The sequence below is a fragment of the Coregonus clupeaformis genome, chromosome 8 (assembly GCF_020615455.1).
Source record: "Coregonus clupeaformis isolate EN_2021a chromosome 8, ASM2061545v1, whole genome shotgun sequence".
NCBI classification, from domain to species: Eukaryota; Metazoa; Chordata; class Actinopteri; order Salmoniformes; family Salmonidae; genus Coregonus; species Coregonus clupeaformis.
In genome coordinates, this window is record NC_059199.1 from 59,811,151 (window position 1) to 59,832,392 (window position 21,242).

The window sequence follows — 21,242 nt, forward strand, 5'->3', positions numbered from 1 at the left end:
ATTATATCATAACAGTGTAGTATTCAGAGATTATACTATAACAACGCCAACAAAACACGAAAGTCCATAATCAGAAGTATCAGTGGTAAGATGATAAATAGTGACTGTGTATTATATTAATGGAAGAATATATTTGTAATTTTGTGACACAGTTACTCAGATGGGGGTCAGTCTGTGTTCGTGTGGATGTTAGCATTCATTTTCTTATTTACAGTAATATCCCTACTATGTGAGTGAGTGTCTGACAAGCCTTCGGAAGCCCAGGCTTCTCACACGAGATGAGATTTGGAAGGAAGTGCTGTCATCAACGTTACTTAACAAACAGAGCCATGTAGGAGCATATTTGTATTTATAAACTGGGGGGTTTGAGCCCTGAATGCTGATTTGTCATACCCGTGGTATCAGACCGTCTACCACGGGTACGACAAATCAGCATTCAGGGCTCAAACCACCCAGTTTATAAATACAAATATGCTCCTACTAAATACTTTTTTCCCCCACTGTACCACGGCTGTCAGCCAAACATTTATTTTTACTGCTCTAATTATGTTGGTAACCAGTTTATAATAGCAATAAGGCACCTCAGGGGTTTGTGGTATATGGCCAATATACCACAGCTAAGGGCTGTATCCAGGAACTCCGTGTTGCATCGTGCGTAAGAACATCCCTTAGCCGTGGTATATTGGCCATATACCACACCTCCTCGGCCTTATTGCTTAACTATGACATGACTGGAATACATAATTAAACAGCTATATTTAACGCTTCTGTATTTTGAGTGTCAGGATGTTTGAATAGATGAATACTAATAATGAGGTGGCAACATTATGTCACGCACAGGATGGAAACAGGAACAATAAACATCCCATATAATCCCAGAACTACAATCTAACAGAAATTAATATTCATTTACATTAGTCATTCTTTCAACAGATTGCAGCTTATACTGTGTGTCTGTAGGATAAAAAATCTTAGATACCAATATATAAAAATATATATTTGTCAATCTACACTATGGCATCTTTTATATGTCCAATAAAATCATATTTAAAAACAAAAAACAAATGCCAATTTTTTTTTTAAAGCAAAACAAATAAATCACACACACATAAGAAACATTTACATAAAAAGCCACTCAACAGCCCTGGGGAATGCGTGTTATAGACGGCACTATATAGGCATTGGTTGAAGCCCTACCATCATATCTAGGCCAATATGACACCATTCTCAATGAACATTTAAAAAATCAACCTGGAGGTAGACAACACACTCGTCAAGAGCCGTCCGTCCGTCACGGAGAAACCACATGCCGTTATTTTTTTTATCAGGGTTTTTCCTGTCTGTGTTTAACCTTGCATCTTACTCTGAGACACTTGAACGTAAGTGGGTTTTTTAGGTATCACTTTGAAAGAGGGGTGTTTTATAGGTTGGATGTTATAATACAATTTCATTATGAATAGGAGGGGTTAGTATATAAAAATGAAACCTCCCACATTTAGTTCACAGCCCGCTGTCATAACAACTGCTCCTATCCTTGTGTCAACAAGCATTATCAGTTGAAGAGGAAAGGAATAAAAAAATAATAAAAAAAACACCTTCCCAAGTCTATCTGTCCATTCTCTCCCTCCATACCTTTGCTTATCTGTGGGTGAACGGTCTCTGTCACTCACACAGTACATCACTGAGTACTGTAGAGACGTTGGCCCCTTACACACTCAAGTTATACAACTGATGTTACAATGCAATTGGTACAACAGTTATGATACAACGGAGAGTTTCACTGCGAAAATAAAAAAGGATTACATGAGCTTTGTGGAGACACTGCACAACACACTGGTTGTGGGGGGGGGAAATTGTGCAGACGAACTCTATTATTCTACAAAAAATATCTGTTGTATCACAACCATTGTGTCAAATGTGTTGTAGGCATACATTAGTTGTAGTACGGGGCCAGTGAGCGGCCAAATCTAGTGCAAACGCACGGTGTAATTTAATTCCCAGTTCAGTGGAATGTAGTAATGCATCATTGCACCGTGTGGTATTACTACAGGGCCGACCGCATCAAGGCCACCACCGGGCTGGAACACCGCAGAGGTGTTTACCCACTGAGGAGGTGGGCTTCACCAGAAAGCTAAATCGGGGCTTAAAGTGGAGCATTTCTTTTTAGGTGACTAATTTGACAACATGAAAGGCCAAAGATAGATAGAGAGTCAGCTTCACATAAGTACAAGGGGAAGTCCCATCTTTTAACCTACTAGCTTTGATTCAACTTGAACCATGAGAGCTTTCTGGTGGCCTTATTCAATCTCTATTTAAAAGTTGGTCTTGAAATCATGTCCATAATTGTCAGGTGCCTCAAAAATGATAACAAAAACAAAAAAAATCCTTTAAGAAATCCCATATCAAATGAAACAGTTGTCAAATATGATATTAAAACTCCAATGACCTATGAAAGTTTTATTAAATGTCACGTGAAAGTCTCTTTAGCTGGAAAACACCATGAAGGAGAGTTGACAGGGAAGTAGAACCTAAAACCGCATTAAACCAAAAGGTCAGTTGAAAGATAGAAGGCCATTCTAGACAGTAAGATAGCAACACTGTGAAATATAATAATAATAATAATATAAAATATCACCAGAAAGGAACAGACATCATTGTGGTGTATTGGTGTTTCCTTTATATTTTCCCCATTTCTATTTTTATTGGTTTTAGTATTGGCCTGAAGGTTACGAAATAAGCCCTTCCTGTCCTAAAGCCCAGTATTACTATATACATGACTATGTCTTGAGAAAGAGTAGAATGGAAGGAGTGGGATAGAATGGAAGGAGTGAGAGAGAATGGAAGGAATTGGAGAGAATGGAAGGAGTTGGAGAGAATGGAAGGAGTTGGAGAGAATGGAAGGAGTTGGAGAGAATGGAAGGAGTTGGAGAGAATGGAAGGAGTTGCAGAGAATGGAAGGAGTTGGAGAGAATGGAAGGAGTTGGAGAGAATGGAAGGAGTTGGAGAGAATGGAAGGAGTTGGAGAGAATGGAAGGAGTTGGAGAGAATGGAAGGAGTTGGAGAGAATGGAAGGAGTTGGAGAGAATGGAAGGAGTTGGAGAGAATGGAAGGAGTAAGAGAGAATGGAAGGAGTTGGAGAGAATGGAAGGAGTTGGAGAGAATGGAAGGAGTTGGAGAGAATGGAAGGAGTTGGAGAGAATGGAAGGAGTTGGAGAGAATGGAAGGAGTTGGAGAGAATGGAAGGAGTGAGAGAGAATGGAAGGAGTGAGCTTAAGCTTTGTGGAGAAACTGCACAGCACACTGGTTGTGGGGGGAAAATTGTGCAGACGAACTCTATTATTCGACAAAAATATCTGTTGTTTCACAACCATTGTGTCAAATGTGTTGTAGGCATACATTAGTTGTAGTACGGGGCCAGTGAGCGGCCAAATCTAGTGCAAACGCACAGTGTAATTTAATTCCAATGACCTATGAACGTTTTATTAAATGTCACGTGAAAGTCACTTTAGCTGGAAAACACCATGAAGGAGAGTTGACAGGGAAGTAGAACCTAAAACCGCATTAAACCAAAAGGTCAGTTGAAAGATAGAAGGCCATTCTAGACAGTAAGATAGCAACACTGTGAAATATAATAATAATATAAAATATCACCAGAAAGGAACAGACATCATTGTGGTGTATTGGTGTTTCCTTTATATTTTCCCCATTTCTATTTTTATGGTTTTAGTATTGGCCTGAAGGTTACGAAATAAGCCCTTCCTGTCCTAAAGCCCAGTATTACTATATACATGACTATGTCTTGAGAAAGAGTAGAATGGAAGGAGTGGGATAGAATGGAAGGAGTGAGAGAGAATGGAAGGAATTGGAGAGAATGGAAGGAGTTGGAGAGAATGGAAGGAGTTGGAGAGAATGGAAGGAGTTGGAGAGAATGGAAGGAGTGAAAGAGAATGGAAGAAGTTGGAGAGAATGGAAGGAGTTGGAGAGAATGGAAGGAGTTGGAGAGAATGGAAGGAGTGAGAGAGAATGGAAGGAATTGGAGAGAATGGAAGGAGTTGGAGAGAATGGAAGGAGTGAAAGAGAATGGAAGAAGTTGGAGAGAATGGAAGGAGTTGGAGAGAATGGAAGGAGTTGGAGAGAATGGAAGGAGTTGGAGAGAATGGAAGGAGTTGGAGAGAATGGAAGGAGTGAGAGGAAGGTGGTCACAGGTGTAATGGTATGACAAGTGAAACTGACAGGTAGAGAGAGGAGGATAGAGGGGCATTCAGAGCTCTGACTAAGTGAAACTCTGTGGCTTCCCTCCTTCCTCTCTATAGTAACTGTTACGCTGCTGCTGGTGGTGGTGGTGGGGTAGTGGAAGGTGTGAGTGGCAAATATTGGTCCACTAGTGGTTTAAGGTTAGGTTAGGTCGGGCCTCCCGAGTGGCGCAACGGTCTAAGACACTGCATCGCAGTGCTTGAGGCGTCACTACAGACCCGGGTTTCCTCCAACACATTGGTGCGGCTGGCTTCCGGGTTAAGCGGGCGAGTGTTAAGAAGCGCGGTTTGGCGGGTCATGTTTCGGAGGACGCATGACTCGACCTTCGCCTCTCCTGAGCCCGTTGGGGAGTTGCAGCGATGAGACAAGATCGAAATTGGATATCACGAAATTGGGGAGCAAAATGGGGGTAAAATAATTTAAAAAATAAATTAAAAAATAACAAGGTTAGGTCAGGATTTTGATCTATTCAATCTCTCATTCAATCTCCCACTGAGCTACTGTATAGCTTGGCACCAGTAGTTTAAATGACAAAAATCTAACAGCCCTGGTAACAGGCCTGGTCAAACAGTTGATAGGCCTAAATCTTGAAAATGCCATTGATGGATAGAATAGAATAGACCAGGGTTCTTCAATTCCGGTCCTGGAGGGCCGAAACACCTCTGTTTTTCATCCTCTCCTTCTAATCAGGGGCTAATTCAGACCTTCGGACACCAGGTGAGTGCAATGAACTACCAGGTAGAAATAAAACACAGAAGTGTTTCGGCCCTCCAGGACCGGAATTGAAGAACCCTGGTATAGACCCACCTTGTTGTCAACGACCCACGACTTCTCTACTTGTAGCCCCACCGTGTGGTCATGTCTGTTAAGTGTAACACATCCAAACAATTTCACCTCAAGGAGAGTAATAGGTTTATATGCTCTGTTTATAGGAGTTTTTCTTAACTTTCATCAATGCATATGTGGATGTGTTAATGTTAGCTTTTGATATAGAATTTTGAACAAGATCTCACATCTTCAAATAAATAGTCTTGTGCTTTTCAGTTTTCACCTAACTATCACTAAGGACTTAAAATGGTCAACACACACCTAACTATCACTAAGGACTTAAAACGGTCAACACACACCTAACTATCACTAAGGACTTAAAACGGTCCACACACACACGCACAGTTGTGAAGAAGACGCGACAGCGCCTCTTCCCCCTTGGAGAAGTTCTGCAAAGAACAGTGGAACAGAATCCCTCCTGAGATGTGTGAAAACCTGGTGGCCAACTACAAGAAATGTCTGACCTCTGTGATTGCCAAAAAGGGTTTTGCCACCAAGTACTAAGTCATGTTTTGCAGAGGGGTCAAATACTTATTTCCCTCATTAAAATGCAAATCAATTCATAACATTTTTTACATGCGTTTTTCTGGATTTTGTTGTTGTTATTCTGTCTCTCACTTTTCAAATAAACCTACCATTAAAATTATAGACTGATCATGTCTTCGTCCGTGGGCAAACATACAAAATCAGCAGGGGATCAAATACTTTTTTCCCTCACTGTATATACATAACAGAAGACTGAAATATAACAAAAATGTTTGACATAGAAACACCAGATTGTCGGCTGGTTTTTAAACAATAACATTTATTAATTAAGAAATAACATTCCACCCATGAGGCCACGAGGTCATTTGACTGCAGGAAAGGGCTCCCTATGTGGAGGAGGTGAGGAGGCTGGTCTTTTACAGTTTTAGATGTTCCAACTCTGGCTACGTCCCAAATGGCACCCTATTCCCTATACGTCCCAAATGGCACCCTATTCCCTATATAGTGCACTACTTTAGACCAGAGCCCTATTCCCTATGTAGTGCACTACTTTAGACCAGAGCCCTATTCCCTATATAGTGCACTACTTTAGACCAGAGCCCTATTCCCTATGTAGTGCACTACTTTAGACCAGAGCCCTATTCCCTATGTAGTGCACTACTTTAGACCAGAGCCCTATTCCCTATATAGTGCACTACTTTAGACCAGAGCCCTATTCCCTATGTAGTGCACTACTTTAGACCAGAGCCCTATTCCCTATATAGTGCACTACTTTAGACCAGAGCCCTATTCCCTATGTAGTGCACTACTTTAGACCAGAGCCCTATTCCCTATATAGTGCACTACTTTAGACCAGAGCCCTATTCCCTATATAGTGCACTACTTTAGACCAGAGCCCTATTCCCTATGTAGTGCACTACTTTAGACCAGAGCCCTATTCCCTATGTAGTGCACTACTTTAGACCAGAGCCCTATTCCCTATGTAGTGCACTACTTTAGACCAGAGCCCTATTCCCTATATAGTGCACTACTTTAGACCAGAGCCCTATTCCCTATATAGTGCACTACTTTAGACCAGAGCCCTATTCCCTATGTAGTGCACTACTTTAGACCAGAGCCCTATTCCCTATGTAGTGCACTACTTTAGACCAGAGCCCTATTCCCTATATAGTGCACTACTTTAGACCAGAGCCCTATTCCCTATATAGTGCACTACTTTAGACCAGAGCCCTATTCCTATATAGTGCACTACTTTAGACCAGAGCCCTATTCCCTATATAGTGCACTACTTTAGACCAGAGCCCTATTCCCTATGTAGTGCACTACTTTAGACCAGAGCCCTATTCCCTATATAGTGCACTACTTTAGACCAGAGCCCTATTCCCTATGTAGTGCACTACTTTAGACCAGAGCCCTATTCCCTATGTAGTGCACTACTTTAGACCAGAGCCCTATTCCCTATATAGTGCACTACTTTAGACCAGAGCCCTATTCCCTATATAGTGCACTACTTTAGACCAGAGCCCTATTCCTATGTAGTGCACTACTTTAGACCAGAGCCCTATTCCCTATGTAGTGCACTACTTTAGACCAGAGCCCTATTCCCTATATAGTGCACTACTTTAGACCAGAGCCCTATTCCCTATGTAGTGCACTACTTTAGACCAGAGCCCTATTCCCTATATAGTGCACTACTTTAGACCAGAGCCCTATTCCCTATATAGTGCACTACTTTAGACCAGAGCCCTATTCCCTATATAGTGCACTACTTTAGACCAGAGCCCTATTCCCTGTATAGTGCACTACTTTAGACCAGAGCCCTATTCCCTATATAGTGCACTACTTTAGACCAGAGCCCTATTCCCTATATAGTGCACTACTTTAGACCAGAGCCCTATTCCCTATGTAGTGCACTACTTTTAGGGCTCTGGTCACTATATAGGGAATAGGGTGCCACTTGGGACTCGCACAATCAAATCAAATCAAATCAAATTGTTTTCGTCACATACATGCCAAATACAACAGGTGTAGACTGTACCGTGAAATGCTTACTTACAAGCTCTTAACCAACAATGCAGTTCAAGCAATGATTAGCTTTACTCATCAACTCTTCTGTTATATTGACTGGGTTTGACTGACATGGGCCAAGGGCTACTGGCACCAGACGGAACATCTGCAACAGAGGGCTTTAGTCAAAGCCTAAAAGGCACTACAACGTTCTGGGTGCCTGCTCATCTGCAATAAGCAATATTATGATATCATCTTCCAAAGTAAGGCATTGCTGGTACATTGGCTTGATACAGTAAGGCCCTTTATCAATAATATCACATTATATCACCATATAATTAAAATGATTTGGTCTCAGATTGGCAATCCCTTAGCCCATGCTATATGGATGCTCTTGACTTCATAGTTTGTGGAAACGAACACAACTGTGTATTATACTGGACAGACAATAACCCCTTACCCTACAGTCTATCAGAATAATAGCAGTCTTGCAGCTTGCAGAGATCACTGAGACAGAGAACAGGTGCGAGCGTTAGAAGGCTCTGGGCTCGTTCATGAGACACCTTGGCTTTCCTAGCAATGATAACGAACAAGACCGGACACATTTACCGTAGTGCAATGTATAAATGCACACGTTTAACTTCAGGCTGTGTCACACGAACTGATACTGATTTTCTATCGAGGCATTTTAAAATGTTGTATCTTGCCATTGTTTATTTACTCGAGTTGTTTGAATTATGGACGTTTAGTAGACTACGCATTCATAAAAGGGTAGGCCGTGTTTTTTGGTTGTACTATGGTATCGCCTTTCCTGGGAGTGGCTCCAGTCCACAACAGACAGACAGGATTGATACAATATTACCACTGCATGGTCGGCCTTTTGATACTGTAGCTCGTAGGCAATTGATAACATGGTTTAGTGACTGTAAAATATTGCCAATGCAGTGTGTCTTCAGTGGCCAATGTTGCTATACTTCGAGGTTGCTAACGTCGTTAGCTAGCTTTGCTAACAGCAGTGATATTGTTTTCCCGAATTAGCTAGCTGGCTAGCCTAGCTCCACGTTAGAGAGCAATAACATCTGCGGGAGAACTGATTTTATACTACGAGATAGCCGCCTTTCAAGGAATATGGAAACCACTTTTGATGTAAACCATCTTTTCCCTGAAAAGATTACAGTTTTGGATCAAAACCTAATTGCAGGTGGAAAATCGCTGGGAAGGTAACGTTAGGCTATTCGTTTTCTGCAGCCAGAACAGATTTTAATTTAGCATAATTATTTTCGTTTGGCACATTCGCTGATGATATGTAAGTCTAATGTGTTTTACGCTAAGTTTACGATCTCTGGCTACATGTGATGTGCTTTATAACATGATTGCACAGAGTATCCGCCCTGTCAGCCCAATACAATTGTGCATGACGTCAATATTGTATCGATATGCCTCGTTCACGTGCCAGTCGGAACTAGTGCGGCGTTAAAAACAATTGGGATCTCGGAAATCTCAGACTTTAGTGTGTTCAAGACAACTGGGGAAATCGTTTTGAATTGTCATCCAATTCGGAATTCCAAGTCAGAAACTCGGGCATCTTTCTAGAACTCTGACTTTCCGACCTGAAGATAAAATATTGATTTTACCTCGTTTTTACCCCGAGTTCCCAGTTGTCTTGAAAGCACCACAAGAAATGGAAACGTCAGACTTGCTAACTGGTTGTATTTATACACATGCAGCATTCAATCAGTTATCAAGTCAGAAATGTCCGTTTTTTTAGTTCCGACTAGCACGTGAACGAGGCAATAATCATTAAATCCCTTCCCCAGCATGCTAATGCAAAGTGACAAACTGTCTATAAAGCCTATATGTAACCTACATTATATTCTTACGTTTTGACTATTTTGGATAAAAGATTACTGACCAGTTTGAAACACTAGGCTACCACATTAGACCAATACTCTAAAATACACATGAGATCAAAAGAGACCCACAGTATAGGTGTCATAATGCCAATAAAACCTGGCGGTCAAACAGGGAAATGGTTCCAATCGTTTTTCCATCATTCATTTTAGTCATTTAGCAGACGCTCTTATCCAGAGCGACTTACAGTTAGTGAGTGCATACATTTTCTTTCACATATATATATTTTTCATACTGGCCCCCCGTGGGAATCGAACCCACAACCCTGGCGTTGCAAGCGCCATGCTCTACCAACTGAGCTACACAGGGCCCCAAAGGGAATTTTATAAACACTTAAAATTTGATAACCATGTAAATCTCTCTCGGGCAAGGTGACTTTTAACAATATATTCGGCTCTATTTTACTCTGATTCGAAAATGCTAATTAGCATCAAGGTAGACATCATGCAAGACTAGCTCCTGCACATTATCTCTAGGTGACACCTTTCCTAACAAGTATTGTGTCAATTTAAAACGTACCAAGACAGTTCACAGAATTGTCAATTAAAGACATTTAGCCAATTTATTATTATTATATATATTTTTTTTGTGGTCAAATTGACATTTTAGTCATTTAGCAGACACTCTTATCCAGAGCAACTTACAGTTAGTGAATGCATACATTTTCATACTGGCCCCCAGTGGGAATTTAGCTAACATTACGTAGTTAATCCAGAGAATCTCACCTTTGCCTCGATTTGGCAGTCTTGTCCAGATCATCATGGCATTTGTAGTTCTTTATGATAGCAACATTAGCAGCTAATTAGCATTTAAAAAATTTTTTGGGGGGTAAATACAGGCAAATATATTGATTAAAGTCACCTTGTCCTAGAGAGATTTACACGGCTATCAAAACGTGATGCCAGGGTAAGCCTACACAAAACACAGCCCTTATTTTAAGTGTTTCTAAAATCCCCTATGTGAAAAATGAATGGTGGAAAAACGATTGGAACCATTTCCTTTTTCGACCGACAGGTTTTATGGGTATTATGACTCATAGTGTGGTACTTTATAGATGGGTTGGTTGTTTAGCAACAAAACCGACATGTGAGCAACTATGGGGCAAAACAGACGGGGCTTAGATTAACAACATGTAAACTATATTTAGTCTCCAAATGTTTATTAAAAACATAAATACATTTGCACAACGAGCTCTTGTTGTCTCTCAAATACATCCTTACAGTTGTTGGTTAGTTAGCACATGTTTTGCCATATTAGCATAGACATGACATCAGTCAAAATCAAATCAAATGTTTATTTGTCACATGCGCCGAATACAACGGGTGAATACCTTACCGTGAAATGCTTACTTACAAGCCCTTAACAAAAAATGCAGTTTTAAGAAAATAAGGGTTAAGAAAATATTTACTAAATAAACTAAAGTAAAAATATAATAAAAAAAGTAACAATAAAATAACAATAATGAGGCTATATACAGGGGGTACCGGTACCGAGTCAATGTACGGGGGTACAGGTTAGTTGAGGTAATTTGTACATGTAGGAAGGGGTAAAGTGACTATGCATAGATAATAAACAGCGAGTAGCAGCAGTGTAAAAACACCTCAAAAGGCACGGTATCATCAGTAACAAGATACAACAAGCTGAAACGAGCCACCTACGATTCACCACAAGGCAGCTTCTTGTCATTGTGGGTAGCTATCTGACTGTTCAGAATCATAACAAAGCGCGGCTTCCGGCCACATCGATGAGCGTGCATCATTTTGGTGTCAGCCAACCAGTCTATAGGAGATGTCCAGGGCCCTGCCCAGTATCTATGCCTTAGAGATCTCTTAATGGCCAGGAAGCTCCAATTCAAACTCCCATTAGACAGCTCTGCAAGCGTTTTAATGTCAAAATACATTAAATATGGAGTTTCGCTGAGCAACTATCTTCATTTACTGCACTTCTAAAAAAATAAAAAAAATAAAATTAAAACATTGTACAAAAGTACATACCGGCTGTAACGGGGATAAATTAAGATAGTTGCTCAGCGAAACTCCATATTTGGTGAGTAACAAACTTATTTTGACATTAAAACGCTTGCAGAGGTGTCTAATGGGAATTTGAATCTGAGCTTCCTGGGCGTTACGCCTCAATCACACCGACTGCGTCATTGCGCAAAATGGCACGCAGCATCATCAGTTCAACATTCACCTTCTGCTACCATTTCTGTCAAGCCGTCTATGCATAGAGTTTGATGCATCTGTTCGATAAATCCAATGTATGCACCACAAAGGACACACTGCAACTGCCTCTGCAACGCAATGCTGCAAGGCTAACGCAGCGTTCCATTGGAAATGAATGTACTTCTGGTGTACCAAAACGCAGTGATGCTGTCGGTGTGATCGAGGCATAAGAGAGCAGACCCGTCATACTCATCGTCACCATCTCTAACTCACAGATACTGGGGCACAGGGCCCGGTTTCCCAAAATCATCTTAAGGCTGAGTTAATCGTTAGAACCTTCGCAGGAGCATTGTTAAGTCTCCAAGCCGTTTCCCAAAACTACTAAAATTGCACTTGAAAACGCTCATTATTTACAGACTGCCTCAGACCACTCGTAGAACAGCTACGTGCGTCGTTAGATGCGTTTTTTTCCCCTACCGAGTCACTTTATACACAGAAGTATGAAAAATGTATGCACTCACTAACTGTAAGTCGCTCTGGATAAGAGCGTCTGCTAAATGACTAAAATGTAAAATGTAAGATCTCCGCTAAACATAGAATCAAGATGTTAATCTGTCTCTCTGTGACCGCCGATAACTTCACAATGAAGATGACTACAAAAACAATGTTGCCAAAGTTGTTAATGTCTTTTGCAATTGTTACAAACAAGAGATGGATAAAATGATGCCTCAAATGAAAACCGAGATGACTAAATATACTGTCATTGCCTATACTGAACAAAATATAAATGCTACAATTTCAACGATTTTACTGGGTTACAGACCCGAATCTATGGATTTCACATGACTGGGCGTAGGCCCACCCACGTGGGAGCCAGGTCCAAAATGAGTTTTTCCCCACAAAAGGGCTTTATTATAGACAGAAATACTCCTCAGTTCAATCATCTGTCTGGGTGGCTGGTCTCAGACGATCCCGTAGGTGAAGAAGCCGAATGTGGAGGTCCTGGGCTGGCGTGGTTAGACGTGGTCTGCGCTTGTGAGGCCGGTTGGACGTACTGCCAAATTCTCTAAAATGACATTCGAGGCGGCTTATGGTAGAAAAATGATCATTACATTATTTAGAAACAGCTCTGGTGGACATTGCTGCAGTCAGCATGCCAATTGCACGTTCCCGCACAACATGACACATCTGTGGCATTGTGTTGTATGACAAAACTGCACATTTTTAGAGTGGCCTTTTATTGTCCCCAGCACAAGGCGCATCTGTTAGATGGATGGATTATCTTGGCAAAGGAGAAATGCTCACTAACCGGGATGTAAACAATTTTGTGCACAAAATTAGAGAGAAATAAGCTTTTTGTGCATATGGAAAATTTCTGGGATCTTTTATTTCAGCTCATGAAACATGAAACCAACACTTTACATGTTGAGTTTATATTTTTGTTCAGTATATTTCAATGATATTAAAATCAATTTCATGAGGCACCATAGCTCAGTTCCATTACATTACACATACGAGTCATTGGATGAAGGTGTCTTCTCTAGGGGGGAGTTTTGTTAAGATCCCCGACACTCGGTCTGAACTTTAACATGCATCGCTTGTGGTACCGTTTTATAAGCATAAGGACCTTATCTTTCATATCAGTGAGATTTTTTTTTCTAAAAACAAAAGGTTAAATTGATACACACCTAAATAAGGTTAGGGTTAGTGTAGTTTAGTAGGATGGAGGCCCCATAGCTGTACGGATCTGTAACTGCTACAGTAAGTATCTTTTTTATTTTAAGGATACTTTCTCGCTGATAAAAAATAAGGGCCATATGTTTCGAAAGACGTATCACAAGTGATGATTATTGAAGTTTCTAAAACATCGTCGTGATTGTAGTTCACATGAGAACTGTAAAGAGAAGGCAGAATGGCTGAGAACTGTAAAGAGAAGGCAGAATGGCTGAGAACTGTAAAGAGAAGGCAGAATGGCTGAGAACTGTAAAGTGAAGGCAGAATGGCTGAGAACTGTAAAGAGAAGGCAGAATGGCTGAGAACTGTAAAGAGAAGGCAGAATGGCTGAGAACTGTAAAGAGAAGGCAGAATGGCTGAGAACTGTAAAGAGAAGGCAGAATGGCTGAGAACTGTAAAGAGAAGGCAGAATGGCTGAGAACTGTAAAGAGAAGGCAGAATGGCTGAGAACTGTAAAGAGAAGGCAGAATGGCTGAGAACTGTAAAGAGAAGGCAGAATGGCTGAGAACTGTAAAGAGAAGGCAGAATGGCTGAGAACTGTAAAGAGAAGGCAGAATGGCTGAGAACTGTAAAGAGAAGGCAGAATGGCTGAGAACTGTAAAGAGAAGGCAGAATGGCTGAGAACTGTAAAGAGAAGGCAGAATGGCTGAGAACTGTAAAGAGAAGGCAGAATGGCTGAGAACTGTAAAGAGAAGGCAGAATGGCTGAGAACTGTAAAGAGAAGGCAGAATGGCTGAGAACTGTAAAGAGAAGGCAGAATGGCTGAGAACTGTAAAGAGAAGGCAGAATGGCTGAGAACTGTAAAGAGAAGGCAGAATGGCTGAGAACTGTAAAGAGAAGGCAGAATGGCTGAGAACTGTAAAGAGAAGGCATAATGGCGTCTAAGAGTTTTAGAGAGCTACTCTAACAGAAGGTGTATTATTATTGGATAAGCATCAGAATAACCCGCCTCAGTATTAGCAGCCATTAGGCGATAACACCTCTCTGCGAGCTGATCCGTCGTCAGTATTGTGGAATAATTCCAATGTTAAGGTAATATTTGAATGGAGAAAGCTGATCCGAGAGCAGCGCTCCCTGTCTTTCAATCCTATCAGTATCGACACATGCCTCAACGATGCAGTTAGTGACCGTTCTCTCTGCGTGTTGTTTTGGGGAACGCATGTTACATCTTCGGCCGTTGTAGGAAAGATGCATCGTTAAAACAATCAGAAGCCTAAGTTCTATCGCTGTCTGGAAACCGGATGCTGGCTGGTTTGCTGTTACAGTATGACATGGATCAAACCTCCCATCTCCTCTCTTCACATTTCTCCTCTATTCTTTTTGAAACTCTTTTAATGTAGGTCAGATCCTCAACCCCAAATTGCTGCAGTCATTGATGAACTTGGAAGAGCCTCAGCCAAGGTGTGTAGCCAAGCTACTGTGGGTGGGTGGGTGGGTCCGTGCTGTGACCTATTTGTGTTGCCGTAGGCCCTAGTTTTATTCACTGCACTGTCTTTCCCCAGGCCCAATACTTGACAGCCCCAATCACAAGTGCATCCAAGCTGCAGACCAACAAGCACCATCTCTACCTGCTGAAGGATGGAGAAAGCAATGGGTACCGCTACCTACCTCCTCACTCACTCATCACAGAACACGCACACTCAGCTCCCTGTCTATAGCCTCGTCTGGAACATAGAAATAGGATTACTAGAAAAGCCTCCTAACTCCTCACTCCCCATCACAGATTGTGTTAGAAAACGTAATCATCTACTATTGAGGACATGTTGTCCAGCATCAGACAGAATCCGACAACAGAACATGCATGCACCTGTTTCTGGTCAGACCTCTCTCTGGAAGTCCTTCAATAATTAACTGATGTTCACTTTACAGTAGAAAGAGCTTTTCAAGGCCACCTGTCCACTACTGTACTACTGTCCACTACTGTCCACTACTGCACTACTGTCCACTACTGTCCACTACTGTCCTACTGTCCACTACTGTACTACTGTCCACTACTGTACTACTGTCCTACTGTCCACTACTGTCCACTACTGTCCTACTGTCCACTACTGTACTACTGTCCACTACTGTACTACTGTCCTACTGTCCACTACTGTCCACTACTGTCCTACTGTCCACTACTGTCCACTACTGTCCACTACTGTCCTACTGTCCACTACTGTCCACTACTGTCCACTACTGTACTACTGTCCACTACTGTACTACTGTCCTACTGTCCACTACTGTCCACTACTGTCCTACTGTCCACTACTGTACTACTGTCCACTACTGTACTACTGTCCACTACTGTACTACTGTCCTACTGTCCACTACTGTCCACTACTGTCCTACTGTCCACTACTGTACTACTGTCCACTACTGTACTACTGTCCTACTGTCCACTACTGTCCACTACTGTCCACTACTGTCCTACTGTCCACTACTGTCCTACTGTCCACTACTGTCCACTACTGTCCACTACTGTCCTACTGTCCACTACTGTCCACTACTGTCCACTACTGTCCACTACTGTCCACTACTGTACTACTGTACTACTGTCCACTACTGTCCACTACTGTCCACTACTGTCCTACTGTCCTCTACTGTCCTACTGTCCTACTGTCCACTACTGTCCACTACTGTCCTACTGTCCACTACTGTTACTGTCCTACTGTCCTCTACTGTCCTACTGTCCTCTACTGTCCTACTGTCCACTACTGTCCACTACTGTACTACTGTCCTACTGTCCACTACTGTACTACTGTCCACTACTGTACTACTGTCCACTACTGTCCACTACTGTCCACTACTGTCCACTACTGTACTACTGTCCTACTGTCCACTACTGTACTACTGTCCTACTGTCCACTACTGTACTACTGTCCACTACTGTCCTACTGTCCACTACTGTCCACTACTGTCCTACTGTCCACTACTGTCCACTACTGTCCTACTGTCCACTACTGTCCACTACTGTCCACTACTGTCCTACTGTCCACTACTGTCCACTACTGTACTACTGTCCACTACTGTCCACTACTGTACTACTGTCCACTACTGTCCACTACTGTACTACTGTCCACTACTGTCCACTACCGGCCACTACTGTCCTACTGTCCACTACTGTACTACTGTCCACCACTGTCCACTACTGTCCACTACTGTACTACTGTGCTACTGTCCACTACTGTCCACTACTGTCCACTACTGTCCACTACTGTCCTACTGTCCACTACTGTCCACTACTGTCCTACTGTCCACTACTGTCCACTACTGTCCTACTGTCCACTACTGTTCACTACTGTCCACTACTGTCCACTACTGTACTACTGTCCACTACTGTACTACTGTCCTACTGTCCACTACTGTCCACTACTGTCCTGCTGTCCACTACTGTCCTACTGTCCACTACTGTCCTACTGTCCACTACTGTCCTACTGTCCACTACTGTTCACTACTGTCCTACTGTCCTACTGTCCACTACTGTCCTACTGTCCACTACTGTCCACTACTGTACTACTGTCCACTACTGTCCACTACTGTACTACTGTCCACTACTGTACTACTGTCCTACTGTCCACTACTGTCCACTACTGTACTACTGTCCTACTGTCCACTACTGTCCACTACTGTACTACTGTCCACTACTGTTCACTACTGTCCACTACTGTCCACTACTGTCCTACTGTCCACTACTGTCCACTACTGTCCACTACTGTCCACTACTGTCCTACTGTCCACTACTGTCCACTACTGTCCACTACTGTCCACTACTGTCCACTACTGTCCTACTGTCCTACTGTCCACTACTGTCCACTACTGTCCACTACTGTCCTACTGTCCACTACTGTCCACTACTGTACTACTGTCCACTACTGTTCACTACTGTCCACTACTGTCCACTACTGTCCACTACTGTACTACTGTCCTACTGTCCACTACTGTCCACTACTGTACTACTGTCCACTACTGTCCACTACTGTCCTACTGTCCACTACTGTACTACTGTCCACTACTGTCACTACTGTCCACTACTGTACTACTGTCCACTACTGTCCTACTGTCACTACTGTCCACTACTGTCCACTACTGTCCTACTGTCACTACTGTCACTACTGTACTACTGTCCACTACTGTACTACTGTCCACTACTGTACTACTGTCCACTACTGTCACTACTGTCCACTACTGTACTACTGTCACTACTGTACTACTGTCCACTACTGTCCACTACTGTCCTACTGTCCACTACTGTCCTACTGTCCACTACTGTCCTACTGTCACTACTGTCCACTACTGTCCACTACTGTACTACTGTCCACTACTGTCACTACTGTCCACTGCTGTCCACTGCTGTCCACTACTGTCCTACTGTCCACTACTTTCCTACTGTCCACTACTGTCCACTACTTTCCTACTGTCCACTACTGTCCTACTGTCCACTACTGTCCTACTATCCTACTGTCCACTACTGTCCACTACTGTACTACTGTCCACTACTGTCCACTACTGTCCACTACTGTACTACTGTCCACTACTGTCCTACTGTCCACTACTGTCCTACTGTCCTACTGGCCACTACTGTCCTACTGTCCACTACTGTCCACTACTGTCCACTACTGTACTACTGTCCACTACTGTACTACTGTCCTACTGTCCACTACTGTCCACTACTGTCCTACTGTCCACTACTGTCCTACTGTCACTACTGTCCACTACTGTCCACTACTGTCCACTACTGTCCACTACTGTACTACTGTCCACTACTGTACTACTGTCCACTACTGTCCTACTGTCCTACTGTCCACTACTGTCCTACTGTCCACTACTGTCCACTACTGTCCACTACTGTCCTACTGTCCTGCTGTCCACTACTGTCCACTACTGTCCACTACTGTCCTACTGTCCACTACTGTCCTACTGTCCACTACTGTCCACTACTGTACTACTGTCCACTACTGTTCACTACTGTCCACTACTGTCCACTACTGTACTACTGTCCTACTGTCCACTACTGTCCACTACTGTACTACTGTCCACTACTGTCCACTACTGTACTACTGTCCACTACTGTCCACTACTGTCCACTACTGTACTACTGTCCACTACTGTACTACTGTCCACTACTGTCCACTACTGTCCACTACTGTCCTACTGTCCACTACTGTCCACTACTGTCCACTACTGTACTACTGTCCACTACTGTCCACTACTGTCCACTACTGTACTACTGTCCACTACTGTACTACTGTCCACTACTGTACTACTGTCCACTACTGTCCACTACTGTACTACTGTCCACTACTGTCCTACTGTCCACTACTGTCCTACTGTCCACTACTGTCCACTACTGTCCACTACTGTCCTACTGTCCACTACTGTCCACTACTGTCCACTACTGTCCACTACTGTACTACTGTCCACTACTGTACTACTGTCCACTACTGTCCTACTGTCCACTACTGTCCACTACTGTCCTACTGTCCACTACTGTCCACTACTGTCCTACTGTCCACTACTGTCCACTACTGTACTACTGTCCACTACTGTTCACTACTGTCCACTACTGTCCACTACTGTACTACTGTCCTACTGTCCACTACTGTCCACTACTGTCCACTACTGTCCACTACTGTCACTACTGTCCACTACTGTCCACTACTGTCACTACTGTACTACTGTCACTACTGTCACTACTGTCACTACTGTCCACTACTGTCCTACTGTCCCTACTGTCCACTACTGTCCTACTGTCCACTACTGTCCACTACTGTCCACTACTGTCCTACTGTCCACTACTGTCCTACTGTCACTACTGTCCACTACTGTACTACTGTCCACTACTGTTCACTACTGTCACTACTGTCCACTGCTGTACTACTGTCCCTACTGTCCACTACTGTCCACTACTGTACTACTGTCACTACTGTCCACTACTGTCTACTACTGTCACTACTGTCCACTACTGTCACTACTGTCTACTACTGTCACTACTGTCCACTACTGTCCACTACTGTCCTACTGTCCACTACTGTCCACTACTGTCTACTGTCCACTACTGTCACTACTGTCCACTACTGTCCTACTGTCCACTACTGTCCACTACTGTCCACTACTGTCCACTGTCACTACTGTCCACTACTGTCTACTACTGTCACTACTGTCCACTACTGTCCTACTGTCCACTACTGTCCACTACTGTCCACTACTGTCACTACTGTCTACTCATCTGTCCACTACTGTCCACTACTGTACTACTGTCACTGCTGTCCTACTGTCCACTGCTGTCCTACTGTCCACTACTGTCTACTACTGTCCACTACTGTCCACTACTGTCACTACTGTCACTACTGTCCCCTACTGTCACTACTGTCACTACTGTCACTACTGTCCACTACTGTCCACTACTGTCCACTACTGTCCACTACTGCCCACTACTGCCCACTACTGTCCACTACTGTCCACTACTGCCCACTACTGTCCACTACTGTCCACTACTGTCCACTACTGTCCACTACTGTCCACTACTGTCCACTACTGTCCTACTGTCCACTACTGTACTACTGTCCACTACTGTCCACTACTGTCCTACTGTCCACTACTGTCCACTACTGTCCACTACTGTCCACTACTGTCCTACTGTCCACTACTGTCCACTACTGTCCACTACTGTACTACTGTCCACTACTGTCCACTACTGTCCTACTGTACTACTGTCCACTACTGTCCTACTGTCCTACTGTCACTGTCACTACTGTCCACTACTGTCCTACTGTCACTACTGTCACTACTGTCCACTACTGTCCTACTGTCCTACTGTCCACTACTGTCCACTACTGTCACTACTGTCCACTACTGTCCTACTGTCCACTACTGTCCACTACTGTCCACTACTGCCCACTACTGTCCACTACTGTCCACTACTGTCCACTACTGTACTACTGTCCACTACTGTCCACTACTGTCCTACTGTCCACTACTGTCCACTACTGTCCACTACTGTCCTACTGTCCACTACTGTCCACTACTGTCCACTACTGTCCTACTGTCCACTACTGTCCTACTGTCCTACTGTCCACTACTGTCCACTACTGTACTACTGGCCACTACTGTCCACTACTGTACTACTGTCCACTACTGTCCTACTGTCCACTACTGTCCTACTGTCCACTACTGTCCTACTGTCCACTACTGTCCACTACTGTCCTACTGTCCACTACTGTCCACTACTGTACTACTGTCCACTACTGTCCACTACTGTCCACTACTGTCCTACTGTCCACTACTGTCCTACTGTCCACTACTGTCCTACTGTCCACTACTGTCCACTACTGTACTACTGTCCACTACTGTCACTACTGTCCACTACTGTCCACTACTGTCCTACTGTCCACTACTGTCCACTACTGTCCACTACTGTACTACTGGCCACTTTTGTCCACTACTGTCCTACTGTCCACTACTGTCCTACTGTCCACTACTGTACTACTGTCCACTACTGTCCACTACTGTCCACTACTGTCCTACTGTCCACTACTGTCCTACTGTCCACTACTGTCCACTACTGTCCACTACTGTACTACTGTCCACTACTGTCCTACTGTCCACTACTGTCCACTACTGTCCACTACTGTCCACTACTGTCCTACTGTCCACTACTTTCCTACTGTCCACTACTGTCCACTACTGTCCTACTGTCCACTACTGTACTACTGTCCACTACTGTACTAATGTCCACTACTGTCCTACTGTCCACTACTGTCCTACTGTCCACTACTGTCCACTACTGTCCTACTGTCCACTACTGTCCACTACTGTCCACTACTGTCCACTACTGTCCTACTGTCCACTACTGTCCACTACTGTCCTACTGTCCAC

At 43.3% G+C, this 21,242-nt stretch overlaps 1 protein-coding gene across 4 annotated transcripts in view; it reads left to right on the forward strand.

The window, feature by feature from the left end:
• The first annotated feature begins 8,303 nt into the window (after positions 1–8,303).
• The window catches only part of LOC121572234 (alpha-tubulin N-acetyltransferase 1), a 40,771-nt gene continuing 27,832 nt past the window's right edge, over positions 8,304–21,242 (forward strand). Inside the window, exons 1-3 of one of the 4 annotated variants that reach the window (XM_041884182.2) lie at positions 8,304–8,795; positions 14,726–14,786; positions 14,888–14,979. In XM_041884182.2, the coding sequence (XP_041740116.1) occupies positions 8,704–8,795; positions 14,726–14,786; positions 14,888–14,979 (245 nt within the window). In that variant the 5' untranslated portion in view covers positions 8,304–8,703. The remainder of the gene's footprint in view (positions 8,796–14,725; positions 14,787–14,887; positions 14,980–21,242) is intronic. The other 3 variants (XM_041884180.2, XM_041884183.2, XM_041884184.2) reach the window with 3 other exon arrangements.